Source organism: Bombina bombina, chromosome 1, assembly GCF_027579735.1.
Source record: "Bombina bombina isolate aBomBom1 chromosome 1, aBomBom1.pri, whole genome shotgun sequence".
Classification (NCBI taxonomy): Eukaryota; Metazoa; Chordata; class Amphibia; order Anura; family Bombinatoridae; genus Bombina; species Bombina bombina.
In genome coordinates this window covers 1,465,634,171-1,465,656,000 of record NC_069499.1, presented here as the reverse complement: position 1 = coordinate 1,465,656,000, position 21,830 = coordinate 1,465,634,171, and the positions used below count along the sequence as shown (strand labels likewise).

Below are 21,830 nucleotides of genomic sequence, written 5' to 3'. Positions count from 1 at the left end.
TGGTGGGGACAGAACCAGTATGTGCTATCACAAAAATTACAAGCCTAGACTGAAAACAACAGAAAATACAAACAATGGGGTAGACAAATGATATTAAATGATTTACATATAAAAAATCCTAATTAAGGGAAATAGGCAGGTAAATACATAAACAGAGAGCCTTACACCCCAATAATGCAGCATTTATGTAGCAGTATTGAAAATTCACAATAAAGGAGCGTTTGCATCCATAAAGCGACACAGCATGATATCAGAAGGGAAAGACCAAAGAGTATATAATAAGAGCTCAGAGCACAAACTGAAAAATGTGCAAAAAGCAGCGCTAACTAAAAAGCTTATGTGTGCAAAATCGAAGCGCTCTAAAAAGCCAACACACACACAAGCGCACTAAACAAAAGCTGACGCACTTTAAACATGTGAGGCCCGCAATGAAGTCGACACGCACGTCTGAACAACTCACAAAACCGACAGCACAAAGCAGACACGCACTAAACAAACAAAGCATGCAAACAAAGCCTTGTAAAATAATAATGTGCACGAAACCTAAACACGCTCAAAATAAAAAAAAAGTTGTGTACTACAAATATAAGGTTTCTGCATCCCAAAATCCCATACATAGCATATAATAAATAATGCCTTACACAACAGTCCCATGGCTATGATGTACAACACTAAGTGTATCTTCTAACAGCCAATAGGCTACTTGAGTGTCCACATAAATTTTAACTACATACTTACCTAATAAGCATGCATGACAGCAGAGGATCTGTGTATGTGGAGTATAGCGACGATCCAACAGGAGTAGGGCTAGGGACCGGTTCCTGCAACACCTGTCCAACAGTAGCCTTCTGAGGATAAAATGGGCCTCAAATAGGTCTAGGAATCCTCTCACCGAAGAACATCTAGAGCAACCCCATTCTTTATCTTCCTCCTGCGGTGAGGTGGGAGGGTTTTTAAGGTCTCTTGGAATGTTGGGAAACTTTTGACTCCTCCTAGTGGCCAGGAGTGCAATTGCCAGGAGTAAAGGCTCGTTGACATTATTATATAAAGTAATTTTGCTGCTCCACAGTATGTAAATCAGTCTCACCACCTCTAGGAAAGCTAGGGAAGTGATCTGCAAGGCATCTAAGATGGCCACCACGCTAAGGAAAAAGGAAGGGAATACCCATCATACTGCGTGTGTACAAGCTGTTTAGTCTATATAAACTAACAGGAAGAATGAACAGCACATCTTCATATACAAACATGAACTTTATCACAATTAAAACAGCATGGCAGATGGTACATTATACGTGTTCTGGCTACTTTGCCTTACTCATAAAAGCTGAGTCAGTCTAAATAAACCCATTCCTGTCCATAAAAGCTTTCCTTATATGTTTGTAAGTGCATTTACAGCTAAAAGCTTTAACAAAGGTGGCAAGTATCTTGTGTAGCAGCCTGTTAATGGCTAATTGTATTGTTATGTGCTAGTGCTGGTTCTGGAACTATTTAAATGACTTTTACCTTATAATTTTCAGAATGCAAAAAACAGTGCAAAATTGTTTATAAAGTAATTGCTATCCCCAGGATATGATAGCTGTTGGGCAGTGGAATGTAGTGAAAACATGCACTTACCTGCTCTCACCTTCCTCTACCCTGCACCTCATGAGAGCAGACTACATTCGGTAAAAGGGTCCTTCCAAGGCAGTGCAAGCACTGGATATATCCAAGGAGAAGCACACTGTAGACCACAGGTTCGATGGAAATATCCACATATCACCTGAGAGGCCTGTGATGTCTCCACACTGGGAGAAGATTTCTCAATATATGTCTGAAATCCCTTCACCCCCTCTGTCCAAGAGGCACTCTAAGGAGGTAAATGAGTCTCAGATCTGTTTAAGAACTCCTATCAAATGACTTGAAGATCACAGCATTTCAGAGGTTCACTTCGATCCTATGGATGCAAATTAAAAAATGAGTGTCTATAGTGTGGGAGGAGATAGAAGGGACACTCAGAGCATTGGAGTGTGGGTTGGTTTGTCTCCTCCTCGTGGCTAGGTAATAAATAGTCCACCTGTAGACTTTCATTATACATTGAAGGAAAACAAAATATGATTAAAAATAAAATAATTTTAATTTCACACTAGAATGCATCAGAAAAGATGGATATAAAGCTTTGCTGACACTATCTGACTATCTTTGGCTTTGTCTACAAAATCATGAAATATCATGATATCACAAATGATAATAGCATCATGAGTAAAATTACAGATTACAGGAAACACTAATGACATCACAGATTAGATGAAGCACCAAATTGTAACAGTCCATCAGAATGAGACTGAAATAAAATAGTTCTACGTTACAACAAAAGTTGGACTTTGCTCATCTCACAGGCATTATATAGACATAGTGTTACAAGCACCACACCTCAGTCTGGCAACATCAACGACCCATGATCAATACTGTGAAGAACACCTCTTGAAGTGCAAAAGTTGCCAACAAGATGAAACTTGTCCTAACCAAAGAAACCTTACCTCAAGTTCCTGCTCCCTCTGCAGGGCAAACTGCTTGAAAGATTTCACAATGAGTCCAGCATTGGAGCAGTCATAAACGAAGATTGAGGGGCTCCCCATCCAGGTCTGCAGGTCATATATGGAGAGGGGGATATACTGGGTGTAATTCTGAAACATAAGAAGAGGCACTGTCAAAAAATAACAAATGACAGATGCTTCTGAACAGTATATATAATGTACTACTATAATAAAGTATCTCCAAGCAAGCAGGTGAAAAACATATTTAAGTCTTACAACAATAAATAATCTCGCACCACTTTTTCTTCAATAGATGTTATAGAGTGATTTAAAGGGACAGTAAAGTCAACATTAAACTTTCATGATTCATGCAATTTTAAACAACTTTCCAATTTACTTCTGTTATCAAATTTGCTTTGTACTCTTGGTATCTTTTATTGAAGAATAAAACTAGGTAGGCTCATAAGAGCTGAGTGTGCACGTGTCTTTAGTACTCTATGGCAGCAGTGTTTTGCAACATTGTATAACAGTGACAAATAATGTGTCAGAGTCACATGCACACTCCTGAGCTAATAAACCTACCTAGTTTTACTCTTCAATAAAAGATACCATAAGAACAAATCAAATTTGATAACAGAAGTAAATTGCAAAGTTGTTTAAAATTACATGATCTATCTGAATCATGAAAATATAATTTTGACTTTGCTGTCCCTTTAAGATGATAAATTAAAAAAATGTTTTTATGTAGGTTGCTTGTCACATACTCAGGAAAAGTTAACTTTTGTAAAAGCAATATCATAAGAACATTTTGTTTCCAATACCCCCAGGATCTAATTTAAAGCATCATTCTAGAATTTGTGTATACATAACCAAGAACCAGGGGAAGCTCTAGTGATCACAAACTAAAATTTACAGCTGACATTCGTGCAGACGAGGGCTGTTACATGAATGTACTAGTGTTTAAAGGTTGAGTGGATGATCTGTAGCCGTTTAGAAACAATTAAATGAATCTACTCTGCAAAATAATGAGTTACAGAGCAGGTGGGTCAACCCAAATAACTAGATCTTTAAATGAAGTCCTTTTTGCTTATTGTTACATTTTATTAATTGATTCCACTAAATGTAATGTAACAAATGTAGTATATTTTATTCTTATACATACAGAAAGAGAAGCACCCTCTCAGGAACAAGCAACAGCTCAATAGGTTGTTCTATGCCGATTTACCACCTGGGAGCAGCCTCTTTTAGCACAATGATGCACAGAGAAGACCTTTCCTGAAGTATATCAGTCTGATCCCACCTAGCATGGTCAGTCCAGCCCCATTTCATTAATGACAATTTCACAAACTCTCCCCTCTCGTGAGTTCCCTCTATTCGATGAGATTAAAAAAGAGAACTAATGGACTGTACATATAATCTTCCCAATTTAATAGATACATTTTCACTGGACACCATCATGTACTTTTAGCAATGTTTAGGATTAGGACAGATTTGTATGTGCTATAAAAGAAATCCAAATGTCTGCATATTTTTTATTACTGTAAATAATCCATGCATCTTTGTGGAATTGGTGGGCTGTTTTTTTTTATTTTTTTCTATTTGGGGGAGAACATGTAATAAAACAGCTTTAATCAGAAGTGGATTGCTGCAGTTATATATATGACAGTACTTATGAGACAGACCATCTGACTATTGACTATAAAAGAAGATTATAATGGATCAAAGTGAATCAAAGGCAGTGAAAGGCAACTACCATTCTAAGGTCACAAATTATGTTTAATCTTTGCATAAGACAAATAGCAAAGTGTATAAATGTTCTGAGTCTGGAGTGGATTACAAAGGGGGAAGAGAGAGGCAGCACTAATTTCAGATGTGTGTTCTTGGGTAGTAGAGTCGCTCAGGACAGTTGCTCAGACAGAGCACACAATTTTAAACAACTTTCCAATTCCCTTCCATTATCTAAATGTGCACAATCTTTAAATATCCACACTTTCTGAGGTGCCAGCACTCACTGAGCATGTGCAAGATTCACAGAATATAGGTATATGCATTTCGTGATTGGCTTATGGCTGTCACATGATGCAGTGGAAGAGAAAAAAGAACTAACTTTAAAATTAGTTTGAATTTCAAATGAGTAGTAGATTTCTGACAAAGTGTCTTTTTATTATGCGTTTAATGATTATGTTATTCTACTGTGTTTAGTGGTCCTTTAAGCGATGAACCAAAAATAGTGTGAAGGGCTGGCCTTCATAGAAGGGTATATATATATATATATATATATATATATATATATATATATATATATATATATATATATATATATATATATATATATATATATACACACACGTTGATTGGAGTAGCCATGTTAGTCCAGAGATTTAGATATCAAAATAACAAGAGTATTGCATTGAGCAATAATACATTTTTATTGGACTAACTATACATTTATAAGTTGACAAGCTTTTGGAAGAGTCCCTTCCTGACCTGATAATGGAAGGGAATTGAAGTGGGATGCTATATTGGAGAAACAAGCCAAAAGCTGCACCTTCGGATGAACTTACACAGACACTCAATCAAAAACCACTGTGAAACAAAATACTGCACACCACTGTTGGTCACCATTTATTTATTTATAAAATATTTTACCAGGAAGGATACATTGAGATTTCTCTCGTTTTCAAGTATGTCCTGGGTCCACAAAACATTGCATTGATACAATAGGGTACAATAATACAAAAACAATATTAATACATAACATATGCAGAATTTAACATAGAACAGGTAGGAAATATAAAATCAACCATGACAGGTGCATTCTGTTTTGAGATATGCAGAGAGGGATCTCTTAAAGGATTTTAGACTTGGGGAAGGTTTTAAAGTGTGCGGGAGGTTGTTCCATAGTTGTGGTGCTCTGTAGGAAAAGGAGGATCGAGCTGCTTTCTTTTTGTATGGGGGCAGACTAAATAATGTACTGCTACTGGATCAGAGGTTATGGGAGGTGGGAACAGCCGGGGAGAGCATTCTGCTCAGGTAGGGTGGGAGCTTCCCAGAAAGGCTCTTAAAGACAAGGCAGGAAAAATGGAGGGTGCGTCTGGATTCCAGCGACAGCCAGTTTAGTTCTTTTAGCAAGTCACAATAGTGGGTCCTGTAGTTACATTGTAGCACAAAGTGGCAGAACGAGTTATACAGTGTATTAAGTTTATTAAGGTGAGTTTGCGGTGCAGGTGCATATACTACATCTCCATAAATCACCCAACCTGACCACTCCATCCAAAACCTCAAAATCAAAATTCTCAGAGGAAACTTCAAAATCAAAATTCTCAGAGGCAACTTCAAAAACACCATGGAAAGAAAAACCTTTGAAATGAAAATGATAATGCACTTCAACTTGTTTAATTCTGGACTAAATGTGGACTCTGGATTCTTAACACATTATCAAAATTTTTTGTAATCTATTTTCATTTAGTCAATTACATTGTATATTCCACATTCTTTATACATAGGTACACAGGTAAGCCTATTTCCACACTTTTGTCTTTTTTTTAACTTTTGTATTCCCCCTGTATATACAATTTCACATCTTTATAGATATTGATTCAGTGTTGATATATAACTTTATGTCAGTATATGCTTTATGTATAGCTATATATTTCCCCTGTCTGTTCTACACTGGACACTGTCTGCCTGTTACCTAAGCCCCCCTCATGATTTTTACGACAACTCCTCCTCTCCCTGCACTTTCTGTCTTCTTAGCTATTCTGTGTTTTAAGATATAATATGTAAATTCCATTGAATTGGTCAGTATTGCTTAAGACTGGATAAAGTAAGGAAATCTTCTGAAAGCTTGTCTACTTATAAATGTATAGTTAGTCCAATAAAAAAGTATCATTGCTCAATGCAATACTATATATACTATACAAAAACAACCTATATGGGGAGAAAATCTCCATGCCTAGGTCTGGTGACATACTGTAATCAAGACAGTTCTAACAAAATTAGGTTGTGAAAATGCAAATATAAATGCAAACAAAAGGTGGGTATTTTTTCTTAAAACTGTGGGCAATATATATATATACGTCCAGTATGAATGGCACACACTAGCCAAAACAACTCCCTGGAGCACTGCCAATTAGTAATGTTGTTTTCCCAAGATGAATCCCAGAGCCGGCAATGGTAAAAACACTATAAACTATATAAGTGCTGCTGAGAAAATGGTTAAGCTGCCTTTGGATATAATAATTGTTACCATTGCACACACATATCAATAATATGCATTCAGCAGCTCGCTGAACACTTGTTGGATACTTGCTACAGCGCATGCAGCAAAATACTAACACGTTTACAAACGCCTTTATATACAGTACTAGTTGGTAAGCCTGCCCAGAGGGCAATCTATATGTTGTGAATACAAAAAGTAAAAAATAGAACTACAGAAAAAAATAAACACATTATCCAAAATAAAAAAAGTAAACCTGACTTCCGGTGGGCGGGGCGACCGGGAAGCAGCAGGAGTAAAGAGCTCCGCATTTTCTTAGCTCAAACTGGCATCTTTACTGCTGTTCCCCCCCCCCCCCCGCAACTTCTATCTTGCCAGGCTCACACTCAAGATTGCCTCGGCTGATCACCCACACGCGCAGGACCCGCCATCTGGTCCTGGTCCCCGGGAGGACAGATCACAAGAAAAGTGAAGGCGCGAACGGGCGCCATCTTGGCAGCAGCTCCGGAGCTCCTCTCTACAGGCTCAGGCCCCAGTCATCCCCCCTGCAGATTACCGCTGCAAGGCTAAAGATACAGCATCTGCTAGCAGCACTGTTGGTGCTCCTTGCGACCACAGGCGGCACCGGGTACTTTGAGGAAGGTGAGGAGGCCTGTGAGGAAAACTTTGGCCCCATGATTCACGGCACACAGGACCATGGACTAAAGTGAGTGAGTAGCTGCACAACCCCTACAGAACTCTTCTTAGACACTCCTGTAAGCTGCTTAGAGCAGATAGAGACTAACAATTAGGAAAACGAAGAAGCAGCCAGACGTGGTGTGAGTGGTATAAATGACTCTGCTCTGTTTTTGTTTGTTTACCCTGCCATCAATTTGGTTTCCACACGTTAGGGGTGATACGCCTACCATACCTGTTTAAGACCTAATACTACCGCCCTTACATTTGGGGCTTTACATCATTATACACCCCATTTCTTGCATGGCTGCAGAGGGAAGGAAGGAAGGTGATTGATCACGGCTGCTTTTATTTTCTCTGCTGCTTGGATACACATATGGCTGACTTAGACTTGCAACAGTAATCTATCTCTCCAGTGGCCTAGCTACAATTTTCTAGAAGCTTGATCCTAACACCACGCCTGCTCCACAATTATTAAACACCAGATTTTTCAGGAGGCCATTTCATTGCTCAACTTTGTACAGGGCACCTAGCTCTGGGTTACTCTGTTGCCGCTGATTGCATGCTACTTATACTGCCTTGTTGCAATATATTATATGAAAGTTGACGAATATTTTCAGAGGCTATCCCAGCCTGGGCCTGCCAATATGAGCTGCAGATCTAAAACGCAAGAGAAAAGGCACAAACAAGCCGCTGAAAATCATGCTCAAACCTCCCAGTTAGAAGGGGAGGGAGGCCCTTCAGGAGATCATAACAATAATACTCTGCTGCATGAACTTAAGGCTTTTTTCTTGCCCAAGATGGACACTTTGCAGGCCGGGGTGGACACACTAACTAGCGAGGTCAGGATGTTTTCTACCCGCCTTGCAAATGCGGAGCAGAGAATTTCTGGGGTTGAGGACAGGCAACAGGAATCTGAGATCTCTCTAAAGAATCTTCTGAAGCAGAAGCAATACTTGCAGGAAAAAGTGGAGGACTTAGAGAATCGCAGCAGGTGAAACAACCTCAGAATAGTAGGAGTGCCAGAAACTGTTAGGGATAAAGATCTGCTTGATTTTACAACCTCTACACTTCCCACACTCCTTGGTATGCCTAAGAACTTTCTACCTCTGGACATTGAGAGGGCGCACCGCATCGGCCCTGACAGACACCTGGATAATTCTAAAGAGAAACCCCGTCAAGTAATCTTCAGATGCCTGAATTATCAGGACAAGGTGGCCATACTGAGAGCATACAGGGCGGCAAAGGAGATAAGATATGAAGATCATCACCTCCTACTCTTCCAGGATTTCTCTGTGGAGGTGACCAGAAGGCGCAAGGACTTTGCGCAACTCTTCCATGAAAAGGGTCGCCACTTTGCCCTGTTATACCCGGCCAAGCTCAAGTTGCAGACTCCCTCTGGTCCTAAGATCTTCCACTCTCCTGCTGCAGTGCCGGCTTATCTGACTTCTGAACGTAGACAGGACAATGGCTGATGTGTTTCCTGCTAAGTGTTTGTATCTCTAACTACTATACATGTTTGGTTACAAAATGTATAATGTTCTTTCTTTGCAGATCTCTTTTCAGTTGGTTCTCCTCCTTTTCCTTTTTGTGTTTGACTGGGATCACCTCCACAACTGGATCCCTTATGGTAGGGTGGTCTTCCCAGCTCTTAGCCGCCAATTTAACCTACGGTGCTATCACCAACAGTGCCAGCCCCCCACTTCTGCGCCTGAAGCAGACCTTTGCCCTTACCCCATAACTTTAGCCTCACATCCAGTTTGGTTACCCTGTTATTCTGTTTACTGTTCTACCTTGAATACATGTATTTACCTCGTTTACTTAAATAGCCAAAGGGTGGGTACAAGACTACTCAGGGATTTCTGTACGGTACCATGCCCCTATAGCGAGGTGGTCAACCCAGTCCTTAACCGCCGGCCTAACTTGAAAAGTTCTGAATTGGAGCACCGGCCCCCCGCCTTAACTTCTAGGGGAGGCAAGTACCTTCAGACCACAATCTCAGCCTTACGCGCAGATTGGCATTCCTGTTACCTTGCTCTTTGTTTCAACCCGTATATTGATACTCATGCTGTGTACTTACATGGAAAGAAATTTAATTTAACATTATTCAGAGAATTTTGTAATGTACAGTTGTTTTCTTTTTTTGCATCTGTTGAACCAGGGCTGCTGATGATATGTTTATGTTGTACTGACCCTTATTTCTCTTCCAGCCACTACCAGTTGGATACTCGGGGACCTCCGGCTACGTCCCCCATGGTGATCCATTCTGTGAAACCTTGCCAGCCTACCCCTCTACACAGTGAGTTTTACTCCACACTAGGTTCAGCCTGGGGATACTCTGCTTCCTTATTCGCGCACTACACACTACTCACCCACACTAAACTACCTATCAGTAAGGGACTCTACACACAAGTTAAAATGTATTCATATGCACGCCCGCACATAACCATCCTATACCATAACTATGGCCTTACCTATTAAGATAACATCATGGAATGTGGGTGGCATTACCTCGCCTGCAAAGAGAAGCATTATCTTGCGGCACCTAAATTCTTTACATACAGATGTAGGACTGTTGAAGGAAACTAAATTAACAGCCGAGGAGCATGAGAAATTAAAAATACGTTGGGTCGGACAGGTTCTATGCTCTCCATCTGAGGGCAGAAAGAGGGGGGTGGCCATTCTAGTCAGGAAGGGCCTCTCGATATCATTTACGCAGACAGAGTTAGACCACAGAGGTAGATACATTATTTCTCTTTTGCATGTTAACACACTCACATACACCATTTGCAACATTTATGGCCCCAACGATTTTAACCCAGACTTTTGGTCGACCCTTCTGGCAAAATTATCGGCCTACAATAGCCCCATAATCATGGGTGGGGATTTCAATTTAGCCCAGGCGCTTCCATTAGATAGATTCAAAGACCCTGTAGCAATTAAAACACATTTAGTGACGCACAAGAGAGAAGTGCCTCTGATTAACTCATTCAAAGAAGCATTGAACCTGATTGATGTTTGGAGGGTGAGGAACCCAGATGGGAGGGACTTCACTTGCCTATCTAAAACTCACCACACTATGTCAAGGATTGACTACTTTCTCACTTCCAATGAGCTTACACCCCAGATCCACTACACAGATATAGGGCAAGTTACAGTTTCATACCATGCCCCAATTACCCTAGGGCTACAGCCCACCCCTGAGAAACCTTTGAAGAGATCATGGAAATTCCCCACATACCTTTATTGTAATGTGAACTTCCGTCAGCACTTAAAATCTTCCTGGCTACATTATATATCTGACAATGACAGTCACAGAACTACCCTCGACCTATTTTGGCATGCCTCTAAGGCAGTGATGAGGGGTCACATCAATTCATTCACAGCTCATTACAACAAAAACAATAAAAAAATGGACAACCATTTTCTCTCACAGCTCACTGACGCCTATAATGACTATCTCTGTGACCCCACCCCCTCATCCAAGAAAAAGTACTATGAGTTTAAACAAACCAGGGACACTTTCCTGGCTCAACAGGATATCAGGTTCAACACAAATAGCAAAGGTAAATTTTACAGACATGGCAATAAATCTGGCAAATTTCTGGCCAAATTGGTACAATCATATAGGCCTAAATCCCACATAGCAGCCATCAACTCTCAATCTGCATTAACCTCTAACACCAAAGAAATTATAGCAGAATTTGTGAGGTACTACACCACTCTATATACCAGCCAGCCGATTAATCATGAGGAAAAACAAAGATTTTGGGGGTCAGTGGAGCTCCCAACTATCTCTGAGGAGCAGAAATCCAGCCTTAATGCCCCGATACAGGTGCAGGAGGTGATTAAAGCTATACGAAACAGTAAACTTGGGAAGGCCCCGGGCCCAGATGGGCTGCCCTCTGAATATTTTAAGTTATGTGAAGAAATAGCTCCTACGTTGTCTTCACTATATTCGGAATACCTAGGGGGCACTACACAGATGGACGCTCGCTTCTCAGAGGCGAACGTCTGTCTGATACCCAAACCTGACAGAGACCATACCCAAGCGTCGTCCTACCGCCCAATCTCCCTACTCAACGGGGACTACAAGCTATTGACGAAGATCCTAGCGGATCGGTTAGCTGGAGTCTTGCCATCTGTTGTTCACGCAGACCAAACCGGCTTTGTCAAGGGCAGGTCCTCCGTGATCAACATCAGAAAAACCCTGGCAATAACATTGCATTACTGGTACAATGCTCGCTCTCAGGTCCCCTCTAGATTAAATGACGCATGTCTCTTGGTGCTTGACGCCGAGAAGGCATTCGACAGGATAGAGTGGGATCATTTACACACGTCGCTGGAAAGATTTGGGATTACAGGAAACTTTTCTGACTTCCTTCACAGATTATACACCAACCCCAAGGCCTCCCTGATAGTAAACGGTGGCCTATCCCCATCTTTCGGACTGCAGAGGGGTACTAGGCAAGGCTGCCCCCTTTCCCCCCTGCTGGACATCATTGAAAGTTTTGGTTCTTTCTCGGGCTATAAAATCAATATTGACAAATCAGAGGTTACTTGGCTGCAGAACTCCCATAACACTATACTGACAGACACTGGCCTTAGGGTTACGGAAGGTTCATTTAAATACCTAGGAATTAAAATACATGTCGACCCCTCCAAATTATATAACCTTAATCTCACTTGTAATGTGGCGAACATCAAGCAGCTGCTCTTACACTGGGCGAAACTTCCTCTATCCCTGTCGGGTAGGATACACCTGTTTAAGATGGAGGCCTTGCCCAAGCTCCTTTACCCATTACAGATGCTGCCCCTGCTCATGACACGAAGGGACTCTGACTCACTTCAGGCATCCCTGGGACATTTAATTTGGCAAGGTAAAAACATAGGATAAACAAATCTGCCCTATTTATGCCATTGAGTGAAGGGGGACTGTGTCTTCCGAATATTCTCTGGTATAACTGGGCTGCTCTATCCAAAATTATATTAGACTGGCTGGTGGGAAATAGCCACTTCACCATACCTGAACTAGAGTCCAGACTGATCAGACCGATACACCTGGCTTTTCTGCCCCATGCAACCTTCCGCTCTCTTCCTCTACATATACAAACTCACATATTATTCAGGGACCCCCTGAGGGCTTGGTCCAAGATCTGTAAATCACTGGGGGTACAAAGTTCAGTGAGCAAATACTTGCCTATTCAAGGTAACTTACAATTTTTACCTGGCTACACAACGGAGGTGTTTGCCACTTGGCAACAGAAGGGTCTCACTAGACTTTATCAGCTAGTTAACCCATTAACTTTTGAAATTATTCCCTTCCAAGAGCTAAAAAACACATATGACATCCCTAACTCACATAGGTTTGCATACTTCCAAAGTAGACACTACCTGTATAAACTACTATCAGACAAACTACTAACCAACGGACCTTCTGCTATTGACAAATTGTGTACCCTGGCCAGGCTGGGATCCTACAGGCTCTCACATACTTATGACCTGCTTCTTAAACATTTGGAGGAGCGAGCCTTGCAGGGAATCTTGAGGAAATGGTCAGACTATAGAGACCTCTCTGTGGACCCCGACCTTCTGAGAGCTAGTTTTCAGAAAGTACATATTTGTACAATCTCTGCAACATTAAGAGAAAAACATATGAAACTTCTACACCAATCCTATATCACTCCCAAACTTCGCTCCAAATGGGTTATAGGAGCTGAGGATATCTGTAATAAATGTAGATTCATACACCCTGACTGGACCCACTTATTATGGGATTGTCCCAAACTGAAAAAATACTGGCACAGGGTTTCGTATTGGTTAACAAAGGTGACGAGACAACAGGTGACACTCACAGCACAGCACGTCATATTCCTGATGCCAGGAGATAGAATATACAGGTCTGACATTTTCATATCCACTATTCTTATGTTGGCTAGGCAACTTATTCTGGCGGGGTGGAGTGAGAGGAGGACCCCCCTTTCAGCAGTTAATCAATAAGATACACAATCAAATGTTAGTTGAACAGGAGGACACAAGGGGGGACGTGGAAAAACGAATTAAGAGATTTCTACATAAATGGGAGGCCTACCTGCTTTTCCTACCACCTAGTGTTAGGGACAGGGTCATTTTCCCGTTTAGAAACAGCTCTTATATTCTGAATGAGAACCTCAGGGGTAACTGGTGCTTGTCTGTTGGTTAGCGCTACATCAGTCCCAATGTACAAAGGCAAATATAGGTACTTATCGCCGACTTTAGGGGGGGTGAGCTGGAGGTACTCCGTGTAAGTGTTAAATGGATGTACTTCTTTTATATGTTCACTGTTTATTTGTGCGTTTTGTTCTGTTTCTATTTATGTATATATAAATGCCTCAGGACGAATTGGGTCCGCACCTTTACATGACTAACTAGGGATCTTGCCACGAGACATATTGAATGTATCTACTGTTATGATGAATATTGTGTAACTTCCTGAAGTTTCTTGTTATTTCATTCTACCTTGAGTGGTCATGTATGTGGTGGACCTTTTTGTCCTTGATATAAATAAAGTTATTAAAAAAAAAAAAAAGTAAACCTAATCACAATAAAAATAAAAAAGCCCCCCAATCTAATGATAAACTACCAATAGCCCTTAAAAGGGCTTTTTGTAGGGCATTGCCCTAAGTTAAACAGCTTGTTAACAATAAAAATAAACAAAAGTCCCCCTAACAGTAAAACCCCACCCACCAAACCCCCAAAATAAAAAAAAATTAAATTTATGCTTACCTGATAAATTACTTTCTTTTACGATATGACGAGTCCACGGATTTCATCCATACTTGTGGGATATTAACCTCCTGCTAACAGGAAGTGGCAAAGAGCACCACAGCAGAGCTGTATATATAGCCCCTCCCCTTCTCCTCCACCCTCAGTCATTCGGCCGAAGGTATAGGAAGAGAAAAAGGAAAGGCTAAAAAGGTGCAGAGGTGACTGAAGTTTACAAAAAATATAAAGAAAAACTGTCTTAAAAAGAACAGGGTGGGCCGTGGACTCGTCATATCGTAAAAGAAAGTAATTTATCAGGTAAGCATAAATTTAGTTTTCTTTTACAAAGATATGACGAGTCCACGGTTCTCATCCTTACTTGTGGGAAACCAATACCAAAGCAATAGGACACGGATGAAAGGGAGGGACAGGAACCTAAACGAAAGGCACCACTGCTTGAAGAACCTTTCTCCCAAAGATAGCCCTCAGAAGAAGCAAAAGTATCAAATTTGTAAAATTTGGAAAAACATAATTTATGTAAGAACTTACCTGATAAATTCATTTCTTTCATATTAGCAAGAGTCCATGAGCTAGTGACGTATGGGATATACATTCCTACCAGGAGGGGCAAAGTTTCCCAAACCTCAAAATGCCTATAAATACACCCCTCACCACACCCACAATTCAGTTTAACGAATAGCCAAGAAGTGGGGTGATAAAAAAGTGCGAAAGCATATAAAATAAGGAATTGGAATAATTGTGCTTTATACAAAAATCATAACCACCACAAAAAAGGGTGGGCCTCATGGACTCTTGCTAATATGAAAGAAATGAATTTATCAGGTAAGTTCTTACATAAATTATGTTTTCTTTCATGTAATTAGCAAGAGTCCATGAGCTAGTGACGTATGGGATAATGATTACCCAAGATGTGGATCTTTCCACGCAAGAGTCACTAGAGAGGGAGGGATAAAATAAAGACAGCCAATTCCTGCTGAAAATAATCCACACCCAAAATAAAGTTTAATGAAAAACATAAGCAGAAGATTCAAACTGAAACCGCTGCCTGAAGTACTTTTCTACCAAAAACTGCTTCAGAAGAAGAAAATACATCAAAATGGTAGAATTTAGTAAAAGTATGCAAAGAGGACCAAGTTGCTGCTTGGCAAATCTGATCAATCGAAGCTTCATTCCTAAACGCCCAGGAAGTAGAAACTGACCTAGTAGAATGAGCTGTAATCCTTTGAGGCGGAGTTTTACCCGACTCAACATAGGCAAGATGAATTAAAGATTTCAACCAAGATGCCAAAGAAATGGCAGAAGCTTTCTGGCCTTTTCTAGAACCGGAAAAGATAACAAATAAACTAGAAGTCTTTCGGAAAGACTTAGTAGCTTCAACATAATATTTCAAAGCTCTAACAACATCCAAAGAATGTAACGATTTCTCCTTAGAATTCTTAGGATTAGGACATAATGAAGGAACCACAATTTCTCTACTAATGTTGTTGGAATTCACAACTTTAGGTAAAAATTCAAAAGAAGTTCGCAACACTGCCTTATCCTGATGAAAAATCAGAAAAGGAGACTCACAAGAAAGAGCAGATAATTCAGAAACTCTTCTGGCAGAAGAGATTGCCAAAAGGAACAAAACTTTCCAAGAAAGTAATTTAATGTCCAATGAATGCATAGGTTCAAACGGAGGAGCTTGAAGAGCCCCTAGAACCAAATTCAAACTCCAAGGAGGAGAAATTGACTTAATGACAGGTTTTATACGAACCAAAGCTTGTACAAAACAATGAATATCAGGAAGATTAGCAATCTTTCTGTGAAAAAGAACAGAAAGAGCAGAGATTTTTCCTTTCAAGGAACTTGCGGACAAACCTTTATCTAAACCATCCTAAAGAAACTGTAAAATTCTTGGAATTCTAAAAGAATGCCAAGAAAAATTATGAGAAAGACACCAAGAAATATAAGTCTTCCAGACTCTATAATATATCTCTCTGGATACAGATTTACGAGCCTGTAACATAGTATTAATCACAGAGTCAGAGAAACCTCTTTGACTAAGAATCAAGCGTTCAATCTCCATACCTTTAAATTTAAGGATTTGAGATCCTGATGGAAAAAAGGACCTTGCGACAGAAGGTCTGGTCGTAGCGGAAGAGTCCACGGATGGCAAGAGGCCATCCGGACAAGATCCGCATACCAAAACCTGTGAGGCCATGCCGGAGCTACCAGCAGAACAAACGAGCATTCCTTCAGAATCTTGGAGATTACTCTTGGAAGAAGAACTAGAGGCGGAAAGATATAGGCAGGATGATACTTCCAAGGAAGTGACAATGCATCCACTGCTTCCGCTTGAGGATCCCTGGATCTGGACAGATACCTGGGAAGTTTCTTGTTTAGATGAGAGGCCATCAGATCTATTTCTGGAAGTCCCCACATTTGAACAATCTGAAGAAATACCTCTGGGTGAAGAGACCATTCGCCCGGATGTAACGTTTGGCGACTGAGATAATCCGCTTCCCAATTGTCTATACCTGGGATATGAACCGCAGAGATTAGACAGGAGCTGGATTCCGCCCAAACCAGAATTCGAGATACTTCTTTCATAGCCAGAGGACTGTGAGTCCCTCCTTGATGATTGATGTATGCCACAGTTGTGACATTGTCTGTCTGAAAACAAATGAACGATTCTCTCTTCAGAAGAGGCCAAGACTGAAGAGTTCTGAAAATTGCACGGAGTTCCAAAATATTGATCGGTAATCTCACCTCCTGAGATTCCCAAACTCCTTGTGCCGTCAGAGATCCCCACACAGCCCCCCAACCTGTGAGACTTGCATCTGTTGAAATTACAGTCCAGGTCGGAAGCACAAAAGAAGCCCCCTGAATTAAACGATGGTGATCTGTCCACCACGTTAGAGAGTGTCGTACAATCGGTTTTAAAGATATTAATTGAGATATCTTTGTGTAATCCCTGCACCATTGATTCAGCATACAGAGCTGAAGAGGTCGCATGTGAAAACAAGCAAAGGGGATCGCGTCCGATGCAGCAGTCATAAGACCTAGAATTTCCATGCATAAGGCTACCGAAGGGAATGATTGTGACTGAAGGTTTCGACAAGCTGAAATCAATTTAGACGTCTCTTGTCATGGACACTGAATTTATCTGGAAACCCAGAAAAGTTACCCTTGACTGAGGAATCAATGAACTTTTTGGTAAATTGATCCTCCAACCATGATCTTGAAGAAACAACACAAGTCGATTCGTATGAGATTCTGCTAAATGTAAAGACTGAGCAAGTACCAAGATATCGTCCAAATAAGGAAATACCACAATACCCTGTTCTCTGATTACAGACAGAAGGGCACCGAGAACTTTTGTAAAAATTCTTGGAGCTGTAGCTAGGCCAAACGGCAGAGCCACAAACTGGTAATGCTTGTCCAGAAAAGAGAATCTCAGGAACTGATAATGATCTGGATGAATCGGAATATGCAGATAAGCATCCTGTAAATCTATTGTGGACATATAATGCCCTTGCTGAACAAAAGGCAAGATAGTCCTTACAGTTACCATTTTGAACGTTGGTATCCTTACATAACGATTCAATATTTTTAGATCCAGAACTGGTCTGAAGGAATTCTCCTTCTTTGGTACAATGAAGAGATTTGAATAAAACCCCATCCCCTGTTCCAGAACTGGAACTGGCATAATTACTCCAGCCAACTCTAGATCTGAAACACAATTCAGAAATGCTTGAGCTTTCACTGGATTTACTGGGACACGGGAAAGAAAAAATCTCTTTGCAGGAGGTCTCATCTTGAAACCAATTCTGTACCCTTCTGAAACAATGTTCTGAATCCAAAGATTGTGAACAGAATTGATCCAAATTTCTTTGAAAAAACGTAACCTGCCCCCTACCAGCTGAGCTGGAATGAGGGCCGCACCTTCATGTGGACTTAGAAGCAGGCTTTGCCTTTCTAGAAGGCTTGGATTTATTCCAGACTGGAGATGGTTTCCAAATTGAAACTGCTCCTGAGGATGAAGGATCAGGCTTTTGTTCTTTGTTGAAACGAAAGGAACGAAAACGATTATTAGCCCTGTTTTTACCCTTAGATTTTTTATCCTGTGGTAAAAAAGTTCCTTTCCCACCAGTAACAGTTGAGATAATGGAATCCAACTGAGAACCAAATAATTTGTTACCCTGGAAAGAAATGGAAAGTAGAGTTGATTTAGAAGCCATATCAGCATTCCAAGTTTTAAGCCATAAAGCTCTTCTAGCTAAAATAGCTAGAGACATAAACCTGACATCAACTCTGATAATATCAAAAATGGCATCACAGATAAAATTATTAGCATGCTGAAGAAGAATAATAATATTATGAGAATCATGATCTGTTACTTGTTGCGCTAAAGTCTCCAACCAAAAAGTTGAAGCTGCAGCAACATCAGCCAAAGATATAGCAGGTCTAAGAAGATTACCTGAACACAGATAAGCTTTTCTTAGAAAGGATTCAATTTTCCTATCTAAAGGATCTTTAAACGAAGTACCATCTGACGTAGGAATAGTAGTACGTTTAGCAAGGGTAGAAATAGCCCCATCAACTTTAGGGATTTTGTCCCAAAATTCTAATCTGTCAGACGGCACAGGATATAATTGCTTAAAACGTTTAGAAGGAGTAAATGAATTACCCAATTTATCCCATTCTCTGGAAATTACTTCAGAAATAGCATTAGGAACAGGAAAATCTTCTGGAATAACCACAGGAGATTTAAACACCTTATCTAAACGTTTAGAATTAGTATCAAGAGGACCAGAATCCTCTATTTCTAAAGCAATTAGCACTTCTTTAAGTAAAGAACGAATAAATTCCATTTTAAATAAATATGAAGATTTATCAGCATCAATCTCTGAGACAGAATCCTCTGAACCAGAAGAGTCATCAGAATCAGAATGATGATGTTCATTTAAAAATTCATCTGTAGAGAGAGAAGTTTTAAAAGATTTTTTATGTTTACTAGAAGGAGAAATAACAGACATAGCCTTCGTGATGGATTCAGAAACAAAATCTCTTATGTTATCAGGAACATTCTGCACCTTAGATGTTGAGGGAACTGCAACAGGCAATGGTACATTACTAAAGGAAATATTATCTGCTTTAACAAGTTTGTCATGACAATTAATACAAACAACAGCCGGAGGAATAGCTACCAAAAGTTTACAGCAGATACACTTAGCTTTGGTAGTTCCAGCACTAGACAGCGATTTTCCTGAAGTATCTTCTGACTCAGATGCAACGTGAGACATCTTGCAATATGTAAGAGAAAAAACAACATATAAAGCAAAATTGATCAAATTCCTTAAATGACAGTTTCAGGAATGGGAAAAAATGCCAATAAACAAGCTTCTAGTAACCAGAAGCAAAGAAAAAATCAGACTGAAATAATGTGGAGACAAAAGCGACGCCCATATTTTTTGGCGCCAAATAATACGCCCACATTGTTTGGCGCCTAAATGCTTTTTGGCGCCAAAAATGACGCCACATCCGGAACGCCGACATTTTTGGCGCAAAAGGACGTCAAAAAATGACGCAACTTCCGGCGACACGTATGACGCCGGAAACAGAAAAGATTTTTTGCGCCAAAAAAGTCTGCGCCAAGAATGACGCAATAAAATGAAGCATTTTCAGCCCCCGCGAGCCTAACAGCCCACAGGGAAAAAAAGTAAAATTTTTAAGGTAAGAAAAAATGATTGATTCAAACGCATTATCCCAAATATGAAACTGACTGTCTGAAAATAAGGAATGTTGAACATTCTGAGTCAAGGCAAATAAATGTTTGAATACATATATTTAGAACTTTATAAATAAAGTGCCCAACCATAGCTTAGAGTGTCACAGAAAATAAGATTTACTTACCCCAGGACACTCATCTACACGTTTGTAGAAAGCCAAACCAGTACTGAAACGAAAATAAGCAGAGGTAATGGTATATAAATAAGAGTATATCGTCGATCTGAAAAGGGAGGTAAGAGATGAATCTCTACGACCGATAACAGAGAACCTATGAAATAGACCCCGTAGAAGGAGATCACTGCATTCAAATAGGCAATACTCTCCTCACATCCCTCTGACATTCACTGCACGCTGAGAGGAAAACCGGGCTCCAACTTGCTGCGGAGCGCATATCAACGTAGAATCTAGCACAAACTTACTTCACCACCTCCATAGGAGGCAAAGTTTGTAAAAACTGAATTGTGGGTGTGGTGAGGGGTGTATTTATAGGCATTTTGAGGTTTGGGAAACTTTGCCCCTCCTGGTAGGAATGTATATCCCATACGTCACTAGCTCATGGACTCTTGCTAATTACATGAAAGAAAAGTGTGAAGGGACGACCAAGTCGCAGCCTTACAAATCTGTTCCACAGATGCATTATTTTTTAAAAGCCCATGTGGAAGCCACAGCCCTAGAAGAATGAGCCGTAATTCTTTCAGGAGGCTGCTGCCGTGCGGATGATACTTCTCAGCCAAAAAGAAAGAGAGGTAGCCGTACCTTTCTGACCCCTACGCTTTCCAGAATAAACAATGAATAATGAAGATGATTGACAGAAATCCTTAGTTGCCTGTAAGTAAAACTTTAAGGCACGGACCACGTCCAAGTTATGTAACAGACACTCCTTCTTAGAAGAAGGATTAGGACACAAAGAAGGAACAACAATTTCCTGATTAATATTCTTATTTGAAACAACCTTAGGAAGGAACCCAGGTTTGGTACGTAAAAACCACCTTATCAGAATGAAATATGAGATGAGGCGAATCACACTGTAATGCTGAAAGCTCAGAAACTATTCGAGCAGAAGAAATAGCAATCAAAAACAGAACTTTCCAAGATAATAGTTTAATATCTATGGAATGCATAGGTTCATACGGAACCCCTTGCAGAACTCGAAGAACTAAATTCAAACTCCAGGGAGGAGTAATAGGTCTAAATACAGGCTTAATTCTAGGTAGAGTCTGACAAAAAGACTGAACATCTGATACATTTGCCAAACGTTTGTGAAACAGAATTGACAAAGCTGAAATTTGTCCCTTTAAGGAACTTGCTGATAAACCTTTCTCCAATCCTTCTTGGAGAAAAGACAAAATCCTAGGAATCCTAACTTTACTCCATGAGTAACCCTTGGATTCACACCAAAAAGATATTTATGCCATATCTTATGATAGATTTTTCTAGTGACAGGCTTTCTAGCCTGTACCAAAGTATTGATAACTGAACCAGAGAATCCTCGCTTCGATAAAATCAAGCGTTAAATATCCATGCAGTCAGTTGCAGAGAAATTAGATTTGGATGTTGGAAAGGACCTTGAATGAGAAGGTCCTGCCCAATGGAAGTTTCCACGGTGGCAGAGAGGACATGTCCACTAGATCCGCATACCAAGTCCTGCGTGGCCACGCAGGCGCTATCAGGATCACTGAAGCTCTCTCCTGTTTGATTCGAGCAATCACGCGTGGGAGGAGAGGAAACGCATAAGCTAGGCTGAACAACTAAGGTACTGCCAAGGCATCTATCAGTTCGGCCTGAGGATCCCTTGACCGGGATCCGTATCTTGGAAGCTTGGCATTCTGACGAGATGCCATCAAAACCAATTCCGGTCTGCCCCATCTGAGAATCAATGAGGC

At 40.4% G+C, this 21,830-nt stretch overlaps 1 protein-coding gene across 1 annotated transcript in view; it reads right to left on the bottom strand.

Moving 5' to 3' along the window:
* RPTOR (regulatory associated protein of MTOR complex 1) overlaps positions 1 to 21,830 on the bottom strand; it is a gene marked incomplete in the record, with an annotated part of 987,319 nt that overhangs the window by 353,839 nt on the left and 611,650 nt on the right. Inside the window, 1 exon segment of the mRNA XM_053706573.1 lies at positions 2,517 to 2,663. Coding sequence (XP_053562548.1) covers positions 2,517 to 2,663 — 147 coding nt within the window.